Here is a 15,676-nt window from a genome sequence, read left to right on the forward strand (position 1 = left end):
GAAAGTAGTGACGAACGTCTGCTATAAACAATGGATCGGGGCGAAACACAAGGTTCGAATTCATCAGCGGATTCTACAGGAAACAACAACTCAGTACCAGGAGTCGAAAATGGGACTCCAGCTGCCAATGAGAATACAGTATTTTCTTATGATGATAAGAGCAACAGCACATTGTCAGGACAGCCTTCCGGGAATAACAGCGTATTCTCAAGTTCGACAAAGTCGAGATCGTCTTCTCATAACCACACCGCCTCATCTTCCAGCTCAGTGTCGAATGTTGATGCACTATCTATTGTGCCCAATCCAGATTTTGCCAATAACTTTTGGTCGCCTGACTATACTGCGGGCGTAAATGTGATATTTGAAAAATTGAGGCAGGGCTGTTCGGAAAGCAGTGAGGTTTTGGATATGATTCAGGATCGGGTGAATCTCGAAAATTCCTATGCTATAGGTCTTCAAGCATTTCAAGAAAAGCACAAGCCTACGAAGAGGGGGTTCGACAAAGATGAAGGTGCATCATTAAGATTGGCATACATGTCATACGTCAATGATATTGCTACACAAGGTATGTCACATGCTCATATTGCAAGCGACATTGACAAATCGGTTCGGGGACCATTGCAAATATTTAACCAAATACACAAGACCAGGGTCGATGATAATCATGCTCTCTTAACTGCCAAGATCTCACGATACCATAAAATGGCTTCTCAAGTGCAAAAGCTTCAAACAGTGTATTACACGAAGTGTAGGCAACGTGAAGATTTGGATGGAGTCGCAGAAATGAGTAATATGGAGACAGGGAGTCTTAGCACTACAGTATCTTCATTGGGCTCTGAGCTCTCTAGAGGATTGACTATTCTAAAGCGTTCTGTAGCGAGTCCTCCTGAACCAGTTGCTCGAGTTCCTTCTATTCCAACTATAACTGTTGATAGCCCTGACGAGACAGTTTCACATTCATCTAAGCTCGAACTAATGCCTGGTATTCATTGGAATCCGCAACAACTCTTCAATTTTGTACACAGTCTGTTGGAAGAAGTCCCCCTTAGGAGTCATAAAATTGCCATGCTCGGGGTCTATAATAATGTGACGCCTGGAGACGAGATAGTAAAGTATGCTCGCAGAAGACTTAATCTCACGGTTGGAAAAGCAGAAAAATTCGGACAGTCTTTGGTCCGCTTCAATTTGATTAAGCCAGTTGGACAGGTTATGGGCAGATTTGTCAATTCACCTGATTACTTCTATCAATGGCAACCCAAAGCACTTGATCCTCCGAAGTCTTCTCCCCCTATGGCCAATACTGCTCTTACTGCATCGATTAATGATACTTCAGTACCTGTACCACCCACACAGCATAAATCGTCCTCAGCGAAATTGCAACGAGAAATTGAAGATGCCGATGAACAATACAAGAAGCAAGTAATCGAGCTAGACCTTGTTCGCTGTGACTTAGAGAAGTCGCTAGTGGACGTTTTATTTTATATGCAACAATGTGAAAAAGAGCGTCTCGTAAAAATCAAACATGCATTAAAAGAAATGGCCCGAAGAATATCACGGCCTCAAGATATTGATTTTATCTCTAAACGGCTGTTTCTCCATCAAGAATCTATAAATCCAGATTCGGACCTTCGTTATCTTGTGGAAAATTACAAAACGAGCATATTTCGACCCAATGTTGTGATTTATAGAAATTTTAGCGACAACTCGATTTGCCAAACATTTGGAATCGATATAGTTAACGTTCCGTTTGTTATTCCTTTATTCATTGACTATCTTCGAGAAGCTTGTGTTGATTCGGATTCGGCAGATCTGTGGGCCCTTCAATCTCCAATTTCCGACATATATCAACTAAGGAACCAGATCAATAATGGCAAATCGTTTGACGCGGGGCAGATATTTCCACTGTTTCCGTTGAAAATTGTTATTTCAACGTTAAAACAGCTTTTATTGGAAATGCCTGATTCTGTGATTTCTTTTACCGTCTATGATACGATTAAGGGTGTGTTCTCGAATGAACCAAAGACAAATCACGAGTCTGAAGTTGAAGCAATAGCTGCAGCACTTTGCCACATGCCAAAACTAGCGATCAGCCAGCTGAAATTAATTGTGAATCATCTCACTTCTATTTTTGGTGGAAGAGACGAGCTGACTATTGAGAGGCTATCATTTCATCTTGCACCCTATATATTCCGCCCAAGGGCTAGCACAGCTTTTAATATGAAGGATAAACATCCTGGTCTATTGATTAAAATGTTGTTGCTACATGGTGAAGAGGTATTCGCATCTGTACAAGGTCGTTATAAGGGCAAGAGTCGTCAGAGATCATATTCAGAGGCAAATCGAAAAGCAATTGTAGAAGCGAGGAATAAGGAATTGGCAGCACGTTCAACGACTTCTCGAAATCGATCTCGACCGGGGTCCCCACTTAGAACTGATAGCAAAGAGGCATCTGGTAACAGTCCACCTAGTGGTGGTAGCAGAGTTTTCAACAATAGGCTTTTGCCGTTGACATTATCGCCCTCAAGACAACCGGATGGTATTGGGGGAATCTCTTCATCCAGTTCGCACTTGTCAAGGCCATCGCCCCCTTCTAAACATCGTAAGTCACAATCGAATCCTGGTCGATCTACCTTACAGCTCTCAACGGTGATACCATTACGAACGCCAGATAAAGATCTTCCAGCAACTCCTCAAAATCTTAGTGATGGTACGGCGGTGTCGACAACAGACCCCGCGATTGCCCCAAAAGGTCTGGCAATTGACGAGTTATTTCCAAACTCAGACAGTCAAAATCGGCCAAGCAAAGAGGAAACAAGTGAAACTGGGAACGAGGACGTTCATGATATACTAGCCTCTTATGATGATAGCCACTCTGTCTCCCCCGTACTTCGGACACCAGAGCTTCAAACTTTGACAGGTGAAGATGATTGAGGTTTATTTATAATATACAAAGTTATAGTTCGAAGACATATAAAAATTTGCATGAGATAGATGACTGAGGACATTATTCATCTTCTACTCCCACAATTTCTCTGAATAGATCACTGCAAGGAACCTTAGCATTTAGTTTAGCACACAAGAGAAACGCACCACTGAGTTTTCTATGCAATCCATACGTTTCCTCGGGGGGAGGCGTCAGCCTTTCGCGGAGCATCACGCCGATATTCGCCCGTACTCTTGTCGTAATTGATTGGTTCACAAAATCAAATTCTCCTTCTTGAGCGAAAGGTTCACCAAGAACCAAAATAGAGTCTATATGAGTGTCCAACATCGCCTTCGACTCAAGTCCAGTGAGATAACCCAGTTTGATTGAATATTTTTCGCAGGCTTTGCGATCTTTCCTCACTGCAGCCCGTAAAACTCCCAAGTAATTTTTTATGAAGTCAGAGTTATACCCACGAGCAGCCCCAAAGTCAAGCAGCTCAATTTTTTTAGTTTTATCATTATACAGGAAATTGGCCCAGTTGGGGTCTGTCTGCATGAACTTGAATCTAGCAATCTCTAGGAGGCACAATCTCATAATATGTGTAGCTATCCAATCTTTAGTTGGCTGACTCCATTCATACTGTGTGATTTCTTTCCCAGCCATGAACTCCATTGTTAGTACATGATCGGATGATGCCTGATGATAGACCTTGGGGACTACAAAGACTGGGTCATCTTTCAAATACTCCCGAAATGTTTCAATATTCTGCGCCTCTCGTAGATAATCAGTCTCCCATTTAAGTTCAGTACGGGCATTATCAATAGTTTTATCCAAAAACAGACCCTCAGGAAGAAATCGCGAAGCTGTAAGAAGTAGCATTAAGTTATTGAGATCAGAATCGATGCTATTTGCTACACCAGGGTATTGAACTTTGACAGCAACTTGTTCATATGAATCAAGAAGAACAGCCTTGTGCACTTGACCGATAGAGGCCGCGGCAATGGGGTAGTCTTCAAATTTAGCAAATAGGTTTGTACGCCAATTTTTTCCCAGGTCTTTAGATACCACTCGTTCAAGCTGGCCCCTAGGCATATAATTTGCAGAATTCTGGACACGGCTCATGACCTTCTGGATTTCTGGGGGAAAAAGACTCTGGTCTTGGAAAGAAAGTAATTGACCAATTTTCAAGGCGGCACCCCGCATCTGGGACAGCTTTTTTACCATTCTTTCCAAGTTAGCTGGATTGAGGAGAACTGATGATGTAGAGCCGGACGATTTATCATCTCCAATACGTCTAATAGATTCCGTCAGTGCACCAATCCCAAGTCCGGTAGCAAGGGATCCATAATGAAAAAGACGGCCTAATCGGGACGAAGGCACAGGAGAACTATCCATAACAAACTCCTTTTTCTCGCTAACCCCAATCTTCTTTGGAGAGGCCTCAAGATGTGGATCCTCTGGACTGGCGGTAGAGTAGAACCTGCATTGATGTGCAGATAATCTTTTATATGAAAGGGTTCCAAAACTTCTCGAATGAGCTCGCGCTGGAGAAGATTGGGAAGCGACGGGTCTGGTTCGAGCCCCACTGATCTTCACATTATAAGGGCAGTTTTTGGTTAGAGATGACGAATTGTATAATTTCCATAAAGCAGTCTTTTGCAATTCAATATTCCGACCACAAATAACCTTTACCGCTGAAGAGATACATATCAGATCGTATATTTGCAAGCCGAGACTCATCTTTGCTCCGAATCCAGAGATTCAGAGATGCAGGTCGAGGAAATCGTGGTGGTGATATACCAGTGGAGTCAAAATAGGATACTTATTGACCGCGAGATTTTTTGTCAAAACCCCTTGCCCATATCGGAAAAAAGTTTTGGATCTCGGTCAACCATAATTTGACCGTTATCTATCTGACCAAGCTAAAAATGTCTGAAGAACCGGTAACCAAGAAGCTCAAGGCAGATGATGGTGCCTCTAAATCCAATCCCTATTTGGCTCATCTAGAAAATGAAAAAGATTCAACCGTATCTAATGAAAATGCTACTGGGATTTCTGGTATCATTCGCCATGAATCTACCGCTGCTCAAGCCAATAAAGCAGAAGACGGACCACTGAATCCTTTTAATGGCAAATCATTGTCTCAAAAATATTTTGATATACTTAAAGTGCGTCGTAATCTTCCCGTTCACCTGCAGAGAGATGAGTTTCTTAAGATGTTCCAGTCCACCCAAATCATGGTATTTGTTGGTGAGACAGGTTCAGGTAAAACGACGCAAATTCCTCAATTTGTTGCTTACGATGATCTGCCTCATATTCAAGGAAAACAAATTGCTTGTACACAGCCACGTCGTGTTGCCGCCATGTCTGTAGCTAAGCGTGTAGCTGATGAAATGGATGTGAAACTTGGTGAAGAAGTTGGTTATAGCATTCGTTTCGAAGATAAGACATCTTCGAATACATTTTTAAAATATATGACAGACGGAATGCTGTTACGTGAAGCAATGACTGATCCTTTACTTCAGAGATATAGCTGCATTATTCTTGACGAAGCCCACGAGCGAACACTTTCGACGGATATTCTGATGGGATTGATCAAACAAGTTGCATCTAGGCGTCCTGATCTGAAAATTATCGTAATGTCAGCTACTCTAGACGCTGAAAAGTTTCAGTCATACTTTAATGATGCTCCTTTATTAGCAGTTCCTGGCAGAACTCATCCAGTTGAAATATATTATACTCCTGAGTATCAACGTGATTACCTTGAAGCTGCTATTCGTACAGTATTACAAATCCACGCCAGCGAAGCAGAGGGTGACATTTTATTGTTTTTAACTGGTGAAGAGGAGATCGAAGATGCGTGTCGGAAGATATCTCTTGAAGCAGATGAGTTGATCAGAGAGTCGAACTGTGGACCCTTAAGCGTTTATCCCCTATATGGTTCATTGCCTCCAAGTCAACAACAAAAAATTTTTGACCCTGCACCTGCTCCATTTACTCCTGGTGGCGCTCCGGGTCGTAAAGTAGTAGTTGGTACAAACATTGCAGAGACCTCGTTAACGATTGATGGAATTGTTTACGTGGTAGATCCAGGTTTTTCTAAACAAAAAGTTTACAATCCTCGTATCAGAGTGGAGTCCCTTCTTGTGGCACCAATTTCCAAAGCGTCTGCACAGCAAAGAGCTGGTCGTGCAGGTCGTACTAGACCAGGTAAATGTTTCCGTCTTTATACGGAGGATGCTTTTAAGAAAGAATTGAACGAGCAAAGTTACCCAGAGATTTTGAGAAGTAACCTTGCCAACACAGTCCTTGAGCTCAAAAAATTAGGAATTGACGACTTGGTTCACTTTGATTTCATGGACCCCCCAGCTCCTGAAACAATGATGAGAGCTCTAGAAGAACTAAACTTTTTAGGCTGTATTGACGATGATGGTGAACTTACACCTCTCGGTAGGATGGCATCGGAGTTTCCACTTGACCCAATGCTAGCTGTCATGCTTATAAAATCGCCTGAGTTCTACTGTTCAAATGAAATTCTATCTATTACTGCTCTGCTTAGTGTCCCTAATGTGTTTGTGCGACCGAATAATGCACGAAAGGCAGCTGATGAGATGAAGGGAGTATTTTCTCACCCAGACGGTGACCATCTGACATTGTTGAACGTATACCATGCGTTCAAAAGCCCTGAGGCTCAGCTTAATCCCTCTCAATGGTGTTATGACCACTTTTTGTCTCTAAGGTCACTTCAAAGTGCCGACAATGTACGCTTTCAACTAAAGAGAATTATGGAGAGAAATGATCTGTCCCTTGTGAGTACTCCATTTGAGGACAAGAATTATTACAACAATATTAGAAAATCTCTACTCTCTGGGTATTTTATGCAAGTTGCTAAGAGGATGAGTTCGCGCAAAGGTTACATAACTGTGAAGGACAATCAAGAGGTCTTAATTCACCCCAGTACGGTTATTGCCCAAGATAGTGACTGGGTGCTCTACAATGAATTTGTGCTTACGACTAAGAACTACATCCGCACTGTGACTGCCATTAAACCTGAGTGGCTGCTGGAGTTGGCCCCTGCATATTATGATATTGAAGCTTTCAAAAAGGGAAATGTTGACGTCCGGATGGGACTTGAAGCCGCTAAAGCTAAAGCCGATAGACTGAAGAAAAGCGATTCCAAGCGCAGCAAAGCATCGTATAAATAGATTGTACAGTTTTAGTAATATTATTTATAATGAATCACCTTTAAAAACCGATATATTATGCCTATAATGGGTATTTTTTAACCCCTATCGGACATACTAGCAGTAATTAACTATTGTCCTAAAGTGTAGAGATATCTGACGCGAGTTCCTTCGTCCTGTGTGTTGTTCAGCGTAGTTTTTGGCATAAACTTTTGGTCGTCGCTAGCCACATAACGATACCTAGCAATACCTTTTGTGGATTTATAATGAGAGACAAACTGTAAGGTCGAAGGATATGTTGTATCCGGGTTGAGGCCTTACCCGTCTTAGAAGTTAGTATAAGAAGACTTAATGTATTATAATTGAAAACTCACCTTAGAAGTTAGTATAAGAAGACTTAATGATAACCAAGCTTAGTCTTCCAACTTCTAAGGGAAACTACGAGTATTTATATGTCTCGGATCCCAGGGTTAGGTTACCTGCTATTGACTGATAAGATAAGAGTTGACATGTAAAAGGAAGCTATGTCTGACACAAACAACGAAGTGACGCGTTAGCTCAGTTGGTAGAGCGTCGGATTCCAAATCCGAAGGTCATTGGTTCGAGTCCTGTACGTGTCAATTTTTTTAAACGAGGTATCTCTTGTTAGACAATATTTTTTTGGGACCAATGTTACGGAATAGTGCAGCAAAATGATTTGAGAAATTTAAATGCTACTCTTTGTTTACAACGCGGCCTGAGAAGCTTACCACTTAGCAATATGCAGTACATAACTTATCTCTTTCCTGGGCCCTCAACAGCACCCTCAACAGCATTCATTGGTCCGATTCAACGTGAATTCAGCGTCCACGTTTATTGTAAAATCAGTTTTCTTTTTTAAGGAACGTTAGTTATTTTTGTTTATCAATTATAGCTCAAGCACTGTGTTCCCCGCATTGATAAGCTGATAGAGCGTCAAAATTGCGTCATTACAGGACTTTATGTAATGACCCTGTCTGAGAGTGCATTGAGGACTATATCGCAGTCCGAGGGATGAGGAAGGAGTGCATTGTCAAGTACCATCTATATGCTGAGATAACAGCTTAATGGGGATTGGTACCGTATTCCGATCAAATTGCAGGCAATTGCGTGATATGATTTCATCAGGTATTGCAATGGACGGAATCCGAAGACTAGTGCTGATGTTGAAAGTATATAAAGGCATATACAGTCACTGCTTGAACCGTCCATTAAGTACTTGCTTCTTACAATGGCTACAGTGGCAAAGAGTGGAGCTGAGGTTAATCAGCATAAGCAGCTATTCAATAAACCAACTACCACAGCTGAGTCTCTGGCTGTGCATAAGTCCCAGTTCAGGTTCCCAGCCTACGCACCCACTTGGGACCCCAATGAAAAATATAATCCATACGATGAATTTGACTTTTCTGATCCCGGCCTACTCGCAGATGAGAAATTAGTGAATTTGTTTCCCAATGGTTTGCCCTCCACAGATGCGGACAAGAGGGCATCTGCTAATACTCAGTTAGTCAAATTTGGCTATTCCCACATTGAATTGACACCTAAGTTTGGTTCTGAAATCAGAGGTATCCAACTCAGTCAATTGGGTGATAGTGCCAAAAACGATTTGGCTAGGTTTGTTGCCGAACGAGGCGTGGTTGTCTTTAGAGATCAAGATTTTAGAGAGCTTCCTATCCCACAAGCTTTGAAATGGGCAGAGCATTTTGGTCGTCAACATATACATCCCACATCTGGATCGCCTGAAGGATATCCTGAAGTTCACCTAGTATATAGAGATGCGAACACAAGAACCTGGGACGAATTTTATGCGAAGAGAGTCTCCTCTGTAGGATGGCATTCGGATGTGACCTACGAAAAACAACCTCCTGGTACAACTTTACTGGGTATATTGGAGCTGCCTACTGGTGGGGGTGGTGATACTCTGTTCACGGATACGACTGAGATATATGAGCGGCTTTCTCCAGAGTTCAAAAAGCGATTGCATGGTTTAAAAGCTGTGCACTCTGCTCAGGAGCAAGCTGCTAGATCTCAGGAAGGTGGTGGCGTTGTTAGGAGAGAACCTGTGAAAAATTCCCATCCAATTGTTAGAACACACCCAGTAACAAAGAAGAAGTCAATCTTTGTGAATCCGTCTTTTACACGATATATCGAAGGGTTCAAGTCAGAGGAGTCAGAAGCTTTACTCAAATTCCTCTATGACACAATAGCTAAAAGTGCTGATACGCAAGTAAGGGCCCATTGGGAAGATGGAACAATTGTTGTTTGGGATAATAGGCGTGCTGTACACTCTGCATTGTTTGACTGGGACGATGGTCAGACCCGCCATGCTTTCCGTTATACACCTCAAGCTGAGCGGCCATATGAGACTCCTTACGAGGACTGAAACTCTAGTTAGCTGGAGGGGGGGATTAAGGATTTGTTATAATAAATGTCGTATTATCTATCACTAAAGCGGACAATTTAGCTGTGTATATGAGTAGTCTAGCTATTGTATACATATTTCTGGCTTATAAATAATTTGTAGCTTCCTATTCCTAAAAATATTGAATTAAAGCAATAACCACTTATAAGATGGTCGACAACTCTGACTGCAGACTTGAAAGCCTTTAACAAAAGGCATAACCGGCGGTGAAGATGCCGATCAGTGAAATCATAACTGTAGATAGGTATTCCATCTTGCTCAATGAGTCACTAGTTGCAGTAGTTCCTGAAGACGCCACAGATCCAGTTGTGGTCGTACCAGCAGTAGAAGCCGCGGCTGCTGTATCTGACGGGTCGCTGCTAGCACCTGTCGTTGATGCCTTCGCTTTTGAGCTACTAGTAGAACTAGCTACATTGCTTACATTTACCAAACTCTTAGTGGAGGAATCCGATGTGCTGGTTTGTTTAACTTGGGAGGCAACGGGCACAGAACCTGAAGCACTCCTATCGCCATCATTACCTCCGAGTTGACTAACCGTGACGGCAGAAACTGTTTGAAGATTTTTGTCATCTTTACCCTTGTCCAAATCATAGCCAACCGCTGCAAATGAACCTAATATATGTTTATCATCCGTGATTTGAACTGAACTTTCCGTGAGATTACTGTTAGAAGTAAAAACATATGAAGAGTTGCCACTAACGGTAGCACCAGATGGTGGATCGTAACACTCAACCGAAATATCTTTCAAAGTGACAAACAAATACCCGGGATCACTGAACTCCGGCATATTCCAATCGATAGGACCGCCTGCCCAATCTACTGTTCCTTGACCGTTTAGCTCTGAACCGCCAGGCCAAAGGGACAATTGGACAATCCCTGGAGTTTGGGGGTACATATATTGGCCAGTTGTCGAGTTATAAGTGTCTGCTTTGTTGAGAGTTCGGGCCACTTGACCATCGATCAGCCACTGGATTCTATCTTCTGACCAATCAAATTCGTAGGTATGGAAGCTCTCATTAGTAGACGATAATGATATGGAAGCGCCATTTGTGTAATTTAGTATACCTTCGTAGTAGAAGTTGGTTTGAGCTTGTCCAACATTAGAGCCAACAAACTCGTAATCAATTTCATCCTTACTGGGCGACATGATAATAAAAGCCGATACAACACCATCGCCATGTGAAGTCTTCAGTGTTGCCGATACCTTACCATACCAAACAGCAGAGGTCGATGAGATTACAGTGCCGTAAGATTGATTAGCCATGGTGAGTAAGACATTACCACCGTAGTCAAGAACTTGGCCATTGGTAGTCCAACCATATTTCGAGTTATCACCCAGATATTTCGTCTGATCAGCGATCATATCGGAACTGGTGAATTGATATTCTTTGGAATTACATACCGGTAAAGGAACACACGCGGAAGAGTTGAATGAGTGAGCAACATCACAGGCACCAAGGCAGTACAAACCAGTACCACATTCGCCATATTGAGAACAACATGGGGAATCTTCGGGGCAATTCTTTCCATTTCCACAAGATGGTGCCGAATCACACAGCACCCTTCCCACTAAAGCAGCTAATGACACCAAAGGGAGTAGTCTCATTCTAACCAGGTCACAGAGAAAAATTGTAAGTAGAAAATGTAACGAGTGAATAAAAGTTGTCAGGATGAAGCAGATTTGGCGAAAGTTATTATACTAGGCGCAGTAAAAGTTTAAATACTTTGCCAATCTTTCGTTCTCCTTTTCATTCTTACAGTTTAGAATAGCCGCTACAGACTTGGTTTTTTGTGTCAAATTGTGCATTGATCGCCCATTTGACGGCCGTGAACGTTAGATTACCCATCGCGATGCAGCTAGATCTCAAATGATAAGCAGGGATTTCGCCTTATATAGTAATACGTCGTGCATGTCCATCAAAATCGGAATAGGTCAAAATACTACTATGTAAACACACATATCTTTAGACTTTAAATTGATACACGGTCGAGGCTAATGAAAAGCAAAAAATCCACGCAAACAACTAGTGTATTGCGCCAAGTCGACAAAAGCGATAAATTAACACGCATTTACAGTCGGACTTTTGGAAGTTGTCTAAGCTCGAAAATCTGTCGTAGCATCCAACATTCTGAACAATCTTGGCAAGGTGGCAAGGCTGAAGATCATACATTTATATAACCATGTCGATCGAACTGACATGACGTAAACTGATATACAAAGAAAGCAAGGATAATGTATTATAGCCATATCTAAAAATAAACTGGTTTTAGCGAATAAATTTGTCACGTTGTAGTTGTCCGAAATGAAATGTAGGCAGGGATCAGAAAATTTGAGTTTTATGGTCAACAAAACGGCAAATGATGTGTGCCAGGCCCTAAAGATTGTTAGTTGATACAAGCGACTGGTAGAGACACCAAAGATCAACAAAGTACGGCATACTCCCATTCCTTCATATTACGGACAAACTGGAAGAGGGAAGAACGATTTTATGATTCCTGATGCCACGCTCTTTACGATATCAACCAATATTCAATGTGGAGTAGAGCAGATTTTTGCATTAAAAATCGGATCAGCAAGGCTTGGCCACAGTATATATACTAAGGGTTGGCATAGAGTGGCTATATAGCTTGGCATCTTATCTAGTATGTTGGGGCACAAGAATTTAAGGTATCTACTACGACCATTACCATCTATATTAGACCTTACATAAGAAACAGGCATGAATCTAATGGTTCAATATGTGAGTTCAAAGTCGACAGTCATATGGGGATCCTAGAGCCTCGACCATTATCCCTTAAATGTCAATAAGATTTTTGCAATTTTGGTGACAGCATGAAATATTAACGGGTGTTGTAAGATTGACTGATCTCACTTCTTAGTGGATATCCATAGCCAATATACATCGTGAACCAGTATCTTATATACTTGATCTGAGGTTTATAGAGATAAAGAAGGTGTTCACAGTTTCTGTGTTGATATGAAACACAGGGGTAGCTCATGCTGGAGTCATGGTCAGTCAGAAGGACCATACTATCGGACTCAGTTTTGTGTCATAAGGACACTGTGTCTACTACTACGAAGCCGAAGATGGCAAATCTGCAGTCGACTTCCAGTTTGGTTGTGATTCTAAACTGTCAATTATAAGTTAGACCACCAAAATAGGATATCCAGGCTCAAAACATACATGGGGAGAAGTCTATTTCGAAATCTTTTAAATAATAAGTGGTAAACTGGATTCCAAATGTTGTGTAGTCGTTGAAACTGGGCAGTTTGTCGCCTAATAGTGGGCACTCGTTCATGATATGAGAGACAATCTCTAGAGACTGCCGCAATGACATAGTTGCTCGGCGTCCTTGACGTGAAAAAGTTAAAACAACTTATCCGCCAGTGCATGGCCGGACCGAAACGTATTAAAGCACTTAACAGTCGACAAGTCCATTTTGATTAGATATTTAAGTTGAAGTGGGGATTCCTTGCTGTACCCTTGACCTTTCCGTTGTGATACCGACACTTTCAGTTGTAGATTGTAAACTGTTTTCCAGTGGTCTAGTTCCTGTTCCTTGAGTGGTTTGACAGCCACTTTTTCATTCCGCCCATTGGGCGTTATTTTGATCCGCCACTACCCTTCGAGACTCCCAATGTGGTTTATCCTTCACTGATCCTCTTAGGCGAGAGAAATTGCTCCCTTCCAAGGGAACCACCGTCGATTTACAAAGAGGTGAATTCTCAGAAGGATGGTCCATTTCCACGGCTAGTGGGTTGTGACTATTCAGTCTGGTGGTAGTCGCAGAGTTCGCACCTGCGTCGTATACTTGAAATCGATGTCAAGCGGAACTACCCCCCCCCCCCCCCCCCCTGATTCGTGATGTAGGATATAGATTGGCGTACTCTTAACTGCTCGCAGTATATGCCTTAGACACGCGTTTTGGATCAGTTAAAGTTGGTATTAAGAACGTAGACCAGACTTCAGCCCAATATTGCATGATAGAACGGGCACAGGGTAGGTAAAACTGAAGGACTACTCTGCCAGTCGTCCATTTGTAGCGGCCATCAAGGTGCCAGAGGTGAGCAAGAGCTCCCTGAGATTTAGATGCCACGGATTTAATATGGGCCGTGGATGTGAACCCTTTATCCAGTACGATTCCCAGGAGCTTTACCTCGTCTTGCGGCAGTCCAATAGGCCCATTAGGCAAACGAAGCGGTGTCGGATCGGGTTGTGATTTTTTGAACTGGATGCGAGTTTCTCACCATAATCAATTTCTTTGTAGTTGAATAACATGGCTTAACATGGCAAGATACGAGTCTACACGCGTAGACTGTGATATCGTCTACATATCCAATGACTATGCGCCCAAGGATCCAACCAATCGATAGAGAGATATTGTGTAAATAGGAAAGCGCAAAAGTGAGATAAGAGATCCTTGAGGGATTCCTGTCTTGGTTGAGCTCATGTCATTCGTGACCCTCTCAGCAGTGAGTGAGATATAGCGGTGTAACATGAAATGATACACTAAGTAAATTGCGGCTGTCGGTAACTCCATATCCGTCAAAAGTCTAATCAAGGTGTCCCTATGGACATTGTTAAGGCACCTCGTATATCAATCATCAAGACACTTGTTGCCGGTCAGTATAATAGGAGCAAATATCATGCGCTAACTTCAAGATCGCGTCTTGTAAACTACTCTGATCGCGAACCAAACAGATACTTGGAGAGAGAATTTGTCGTGTCAGGTACTCCATGCTCTCTTCCACGATCATCTCCAGTAGCTTCCCGATTGTGTTTTCGTGAGATAGGGCGATGGGCCTTCATAGCTGTAGACGAGTATCCCCAGTTTCTTTAGGATGACAGTGTGACACACTCTCATTTCTAGCTATTCGATGTGAAAGCATTTGATTGGAACTATCCACACCTGTTACAGGGTGTCCATTCTAGTGACGGCTAGTCCTGGAGTGTCTTGTGGATGCCAAACAAAGCTTGTTCAACTTCTTCCTTCACCTCCAATTGGGCCAGCGAACTGGGTCTTTCAACAATTTCTGGCAGTATTCCCTTAGAGGTAATGCATGACAAAAGCCCCGATTGCTTCAAGCTATTTTGCAACTTCTCTTCTTCGGCATGGCATGAGCAGAGTTATGAATTTGATAGTAAGGCTACTGAATCGTATGCTATGGAGTGTGAACACTGTCCCATCTAGCAATTTATTACCCTTAGTATATGCGTTTATTAAGCTTCTTGTCCTTGTTCTTGCGGCGCAAGCATGTGAACCCGTAGTGTGGGTCATAATCTATTTTTTTTCGTCCCAACCTGTCTGCTTTGGTGAACGGCCTGTCTAGCAATGATATCCTTGTGGTCTTTTCCAGTTACTTGCGCTTACGTTTGGTGCGCTTTCTGGGTAACCCCTTTAGTCCACTTCTTTTGCTCCTTGCGGGTTGTTCAGGCGTGAGGGTCTGCCTCCAGCGGCTGGAGCTCTGCCCAGACCCCGTCCCAGACCCCGTTCCTTTTCGCATTGCGCTAGAGTCATTTCTTCGAGGTTCCTGCACTCTGGGGTTTCATCTCTGTTGTTTCCTAACTCTGAGACTTCGCTTTTCCTCTCGAGTCCTTGTAAAGTCCATGTAATTCGCTGTGTCATGTTTATGCAATTCTTCCCGAAACTTAACCACGTTCAGAGAATAGCGCTGTTCGCCATTTTCTCAGCGCGTTTAGGGAGGGTTTTATAGCTCCGCAAATCTCTAGACTGTTTGGTCATCTCCACAACTCGAGGTCGTTGGGCGGGTTTAAGAGCTCCCTGGACTTAGTTTTTTATCATTTGTGTTTCAGTGACAGCTTCTTTCATCTCATAGTGTATTGCTCCATTTCAGGGATCTCTCTGTTGATAATTCTCTAAGTAAGTACTCTCTACTCGTTTATTTCCGTTAGCCCCTCGTGGCGTTTCACGTGCCGGGTCGTAAGTCTATTTCTTCTCAAATTGTATCGCGCCTCAATCTAGCTTAGAGTTTTTCTCGACGTTTCTTGGCTTTACGTCAGACAGTGCTTGAAGTCCAAGTTGAAGGCACAATTATCAGTCGACTTTCCCAATCACGTTTTGATAAACACCAACCAGATGCGACTTCTTGTCTTTACTCATATT

General features: G+C 42.6%; 5 protein-coding genes and 1 non-coding gene across 6 annotated transcripts; 4 read left to right on the forward strand and 2 right to left on the reverse strand.

The window, feature by feature from the left end:
• Nucleotides 1-30: 30 nt before the first annotated feature.
• RGD2 (Rgd2p) lies at nucleotides 31-2,931 on the forward strand (the record flags this gene model as incomplete). The annotated part of the gene is made up of 1 exon (XM_018880721.1): nucleotides 31-2,931. One exon carries the CDS (start codon nucleotides 31-33, stop codon nucleotides 2,929-2,931), a length of 2,901 nt encoding a protein of 966 aa, XP_018738513.1.
• A 73-nt stretch (nucleotides 2,932-3,004) lies between these two features.
• COQ8 (protein kinase COQ8) lies at nucleotides 3,005-4,666 on the reverse strand (the record flags this gene model as incomplete). The annotated part of the gene is made up of 1 exon (XM_018880722.1): nucleotides 3,005-4,666. One exon carries the CDS (start codon nucleotides 4,664-4,666, stop codon nucleotides 3,005-3,007), a length of 1,662 nt encoding a protein of 553 aa, XP_018738514.1.
• A 188-nt stretch (nucleotides 4,667-4,854) lies between these two features.
• Nucleotides 4,855-7,131, forward strand: PRP43 (DEAH-box ATP-dependent RNA helicase PRP43; the record flags this gene model as incomplete). Its single annotated transcript, XM_018880723.1, has 1 exon — nucleotides 4,855-7,131. One exon carries the CDS (start codon nucleotides 4,855-4,857, stop codon nucleotides 7,129-7,131), a length of 2,277 nt encoding a protein of 758 aa, XP_018738515.1.
• Nucleotides 7,132-7,657: 526 nt separating this feature from the next.
• On the forward strand, nucleotides 7,658-7,730 carry AWJ20_3690 (the record flags this gene model as incomplete). The annotated part of the gene is made up of 1 exon: nucleotides 7,658-7,730. It is a non-coding gene; the product is annotated as a tRNA-Trp (tRNA).
• Nucleotides 7,731-8,359: 629 nt separating this feature from the next.
• Nucleotides 8,360-9,511, forward strand: JLP1 (Jlp1p; the record flags this gene model as incomplete). The annotated part of the gene is made up of 1 exon (XM_018880725.1): nucleotides 8,360-9,511. One exon carries the CDS (start codon nucleotides 8,360-8,362, stop codon nucleotides 9,509-9,511), a length of 1,152 nt encoding a protein of 383 aa, XP_018738516.1.
• Nucleotides 9,512-9,734: 223 nt separating this feature from the next.
• On the reverse strand, nucleotides 9,735-11,156 carry UTR2 (Utr2p; the record flags this gene model as incomplete). Its single annotated transcript, XM_018880726.1, has 1 exon — nucleotides 9,735-11,156. One exon carries the CDS (start codon nucleotides 11,154-11,156, stop codon nucleotides 9,735-9,737), a length of 1,422 nt encoding a protein of 473 aa, XP_018738517.1.
• Nucleotides 11,157-15,676: the final 4,520 nt, after the last annotated feature.

The sequence above is a fragment of the Sugiyamaella lignohabitans genome, chromosome B (genome assembly GCF_001640025.1).
Source record: "Sugiyamaella lignohabitans strain CBS 10342 chromosome B, complete sequence".
Lineage (NCBI taxonomy): Eukaryota > Fungi > Ascomycota > Dipodascomycetes > Dipodascales > Trichomonascaceae > Sugiyamaella > Sugiyamaella lignohabitans.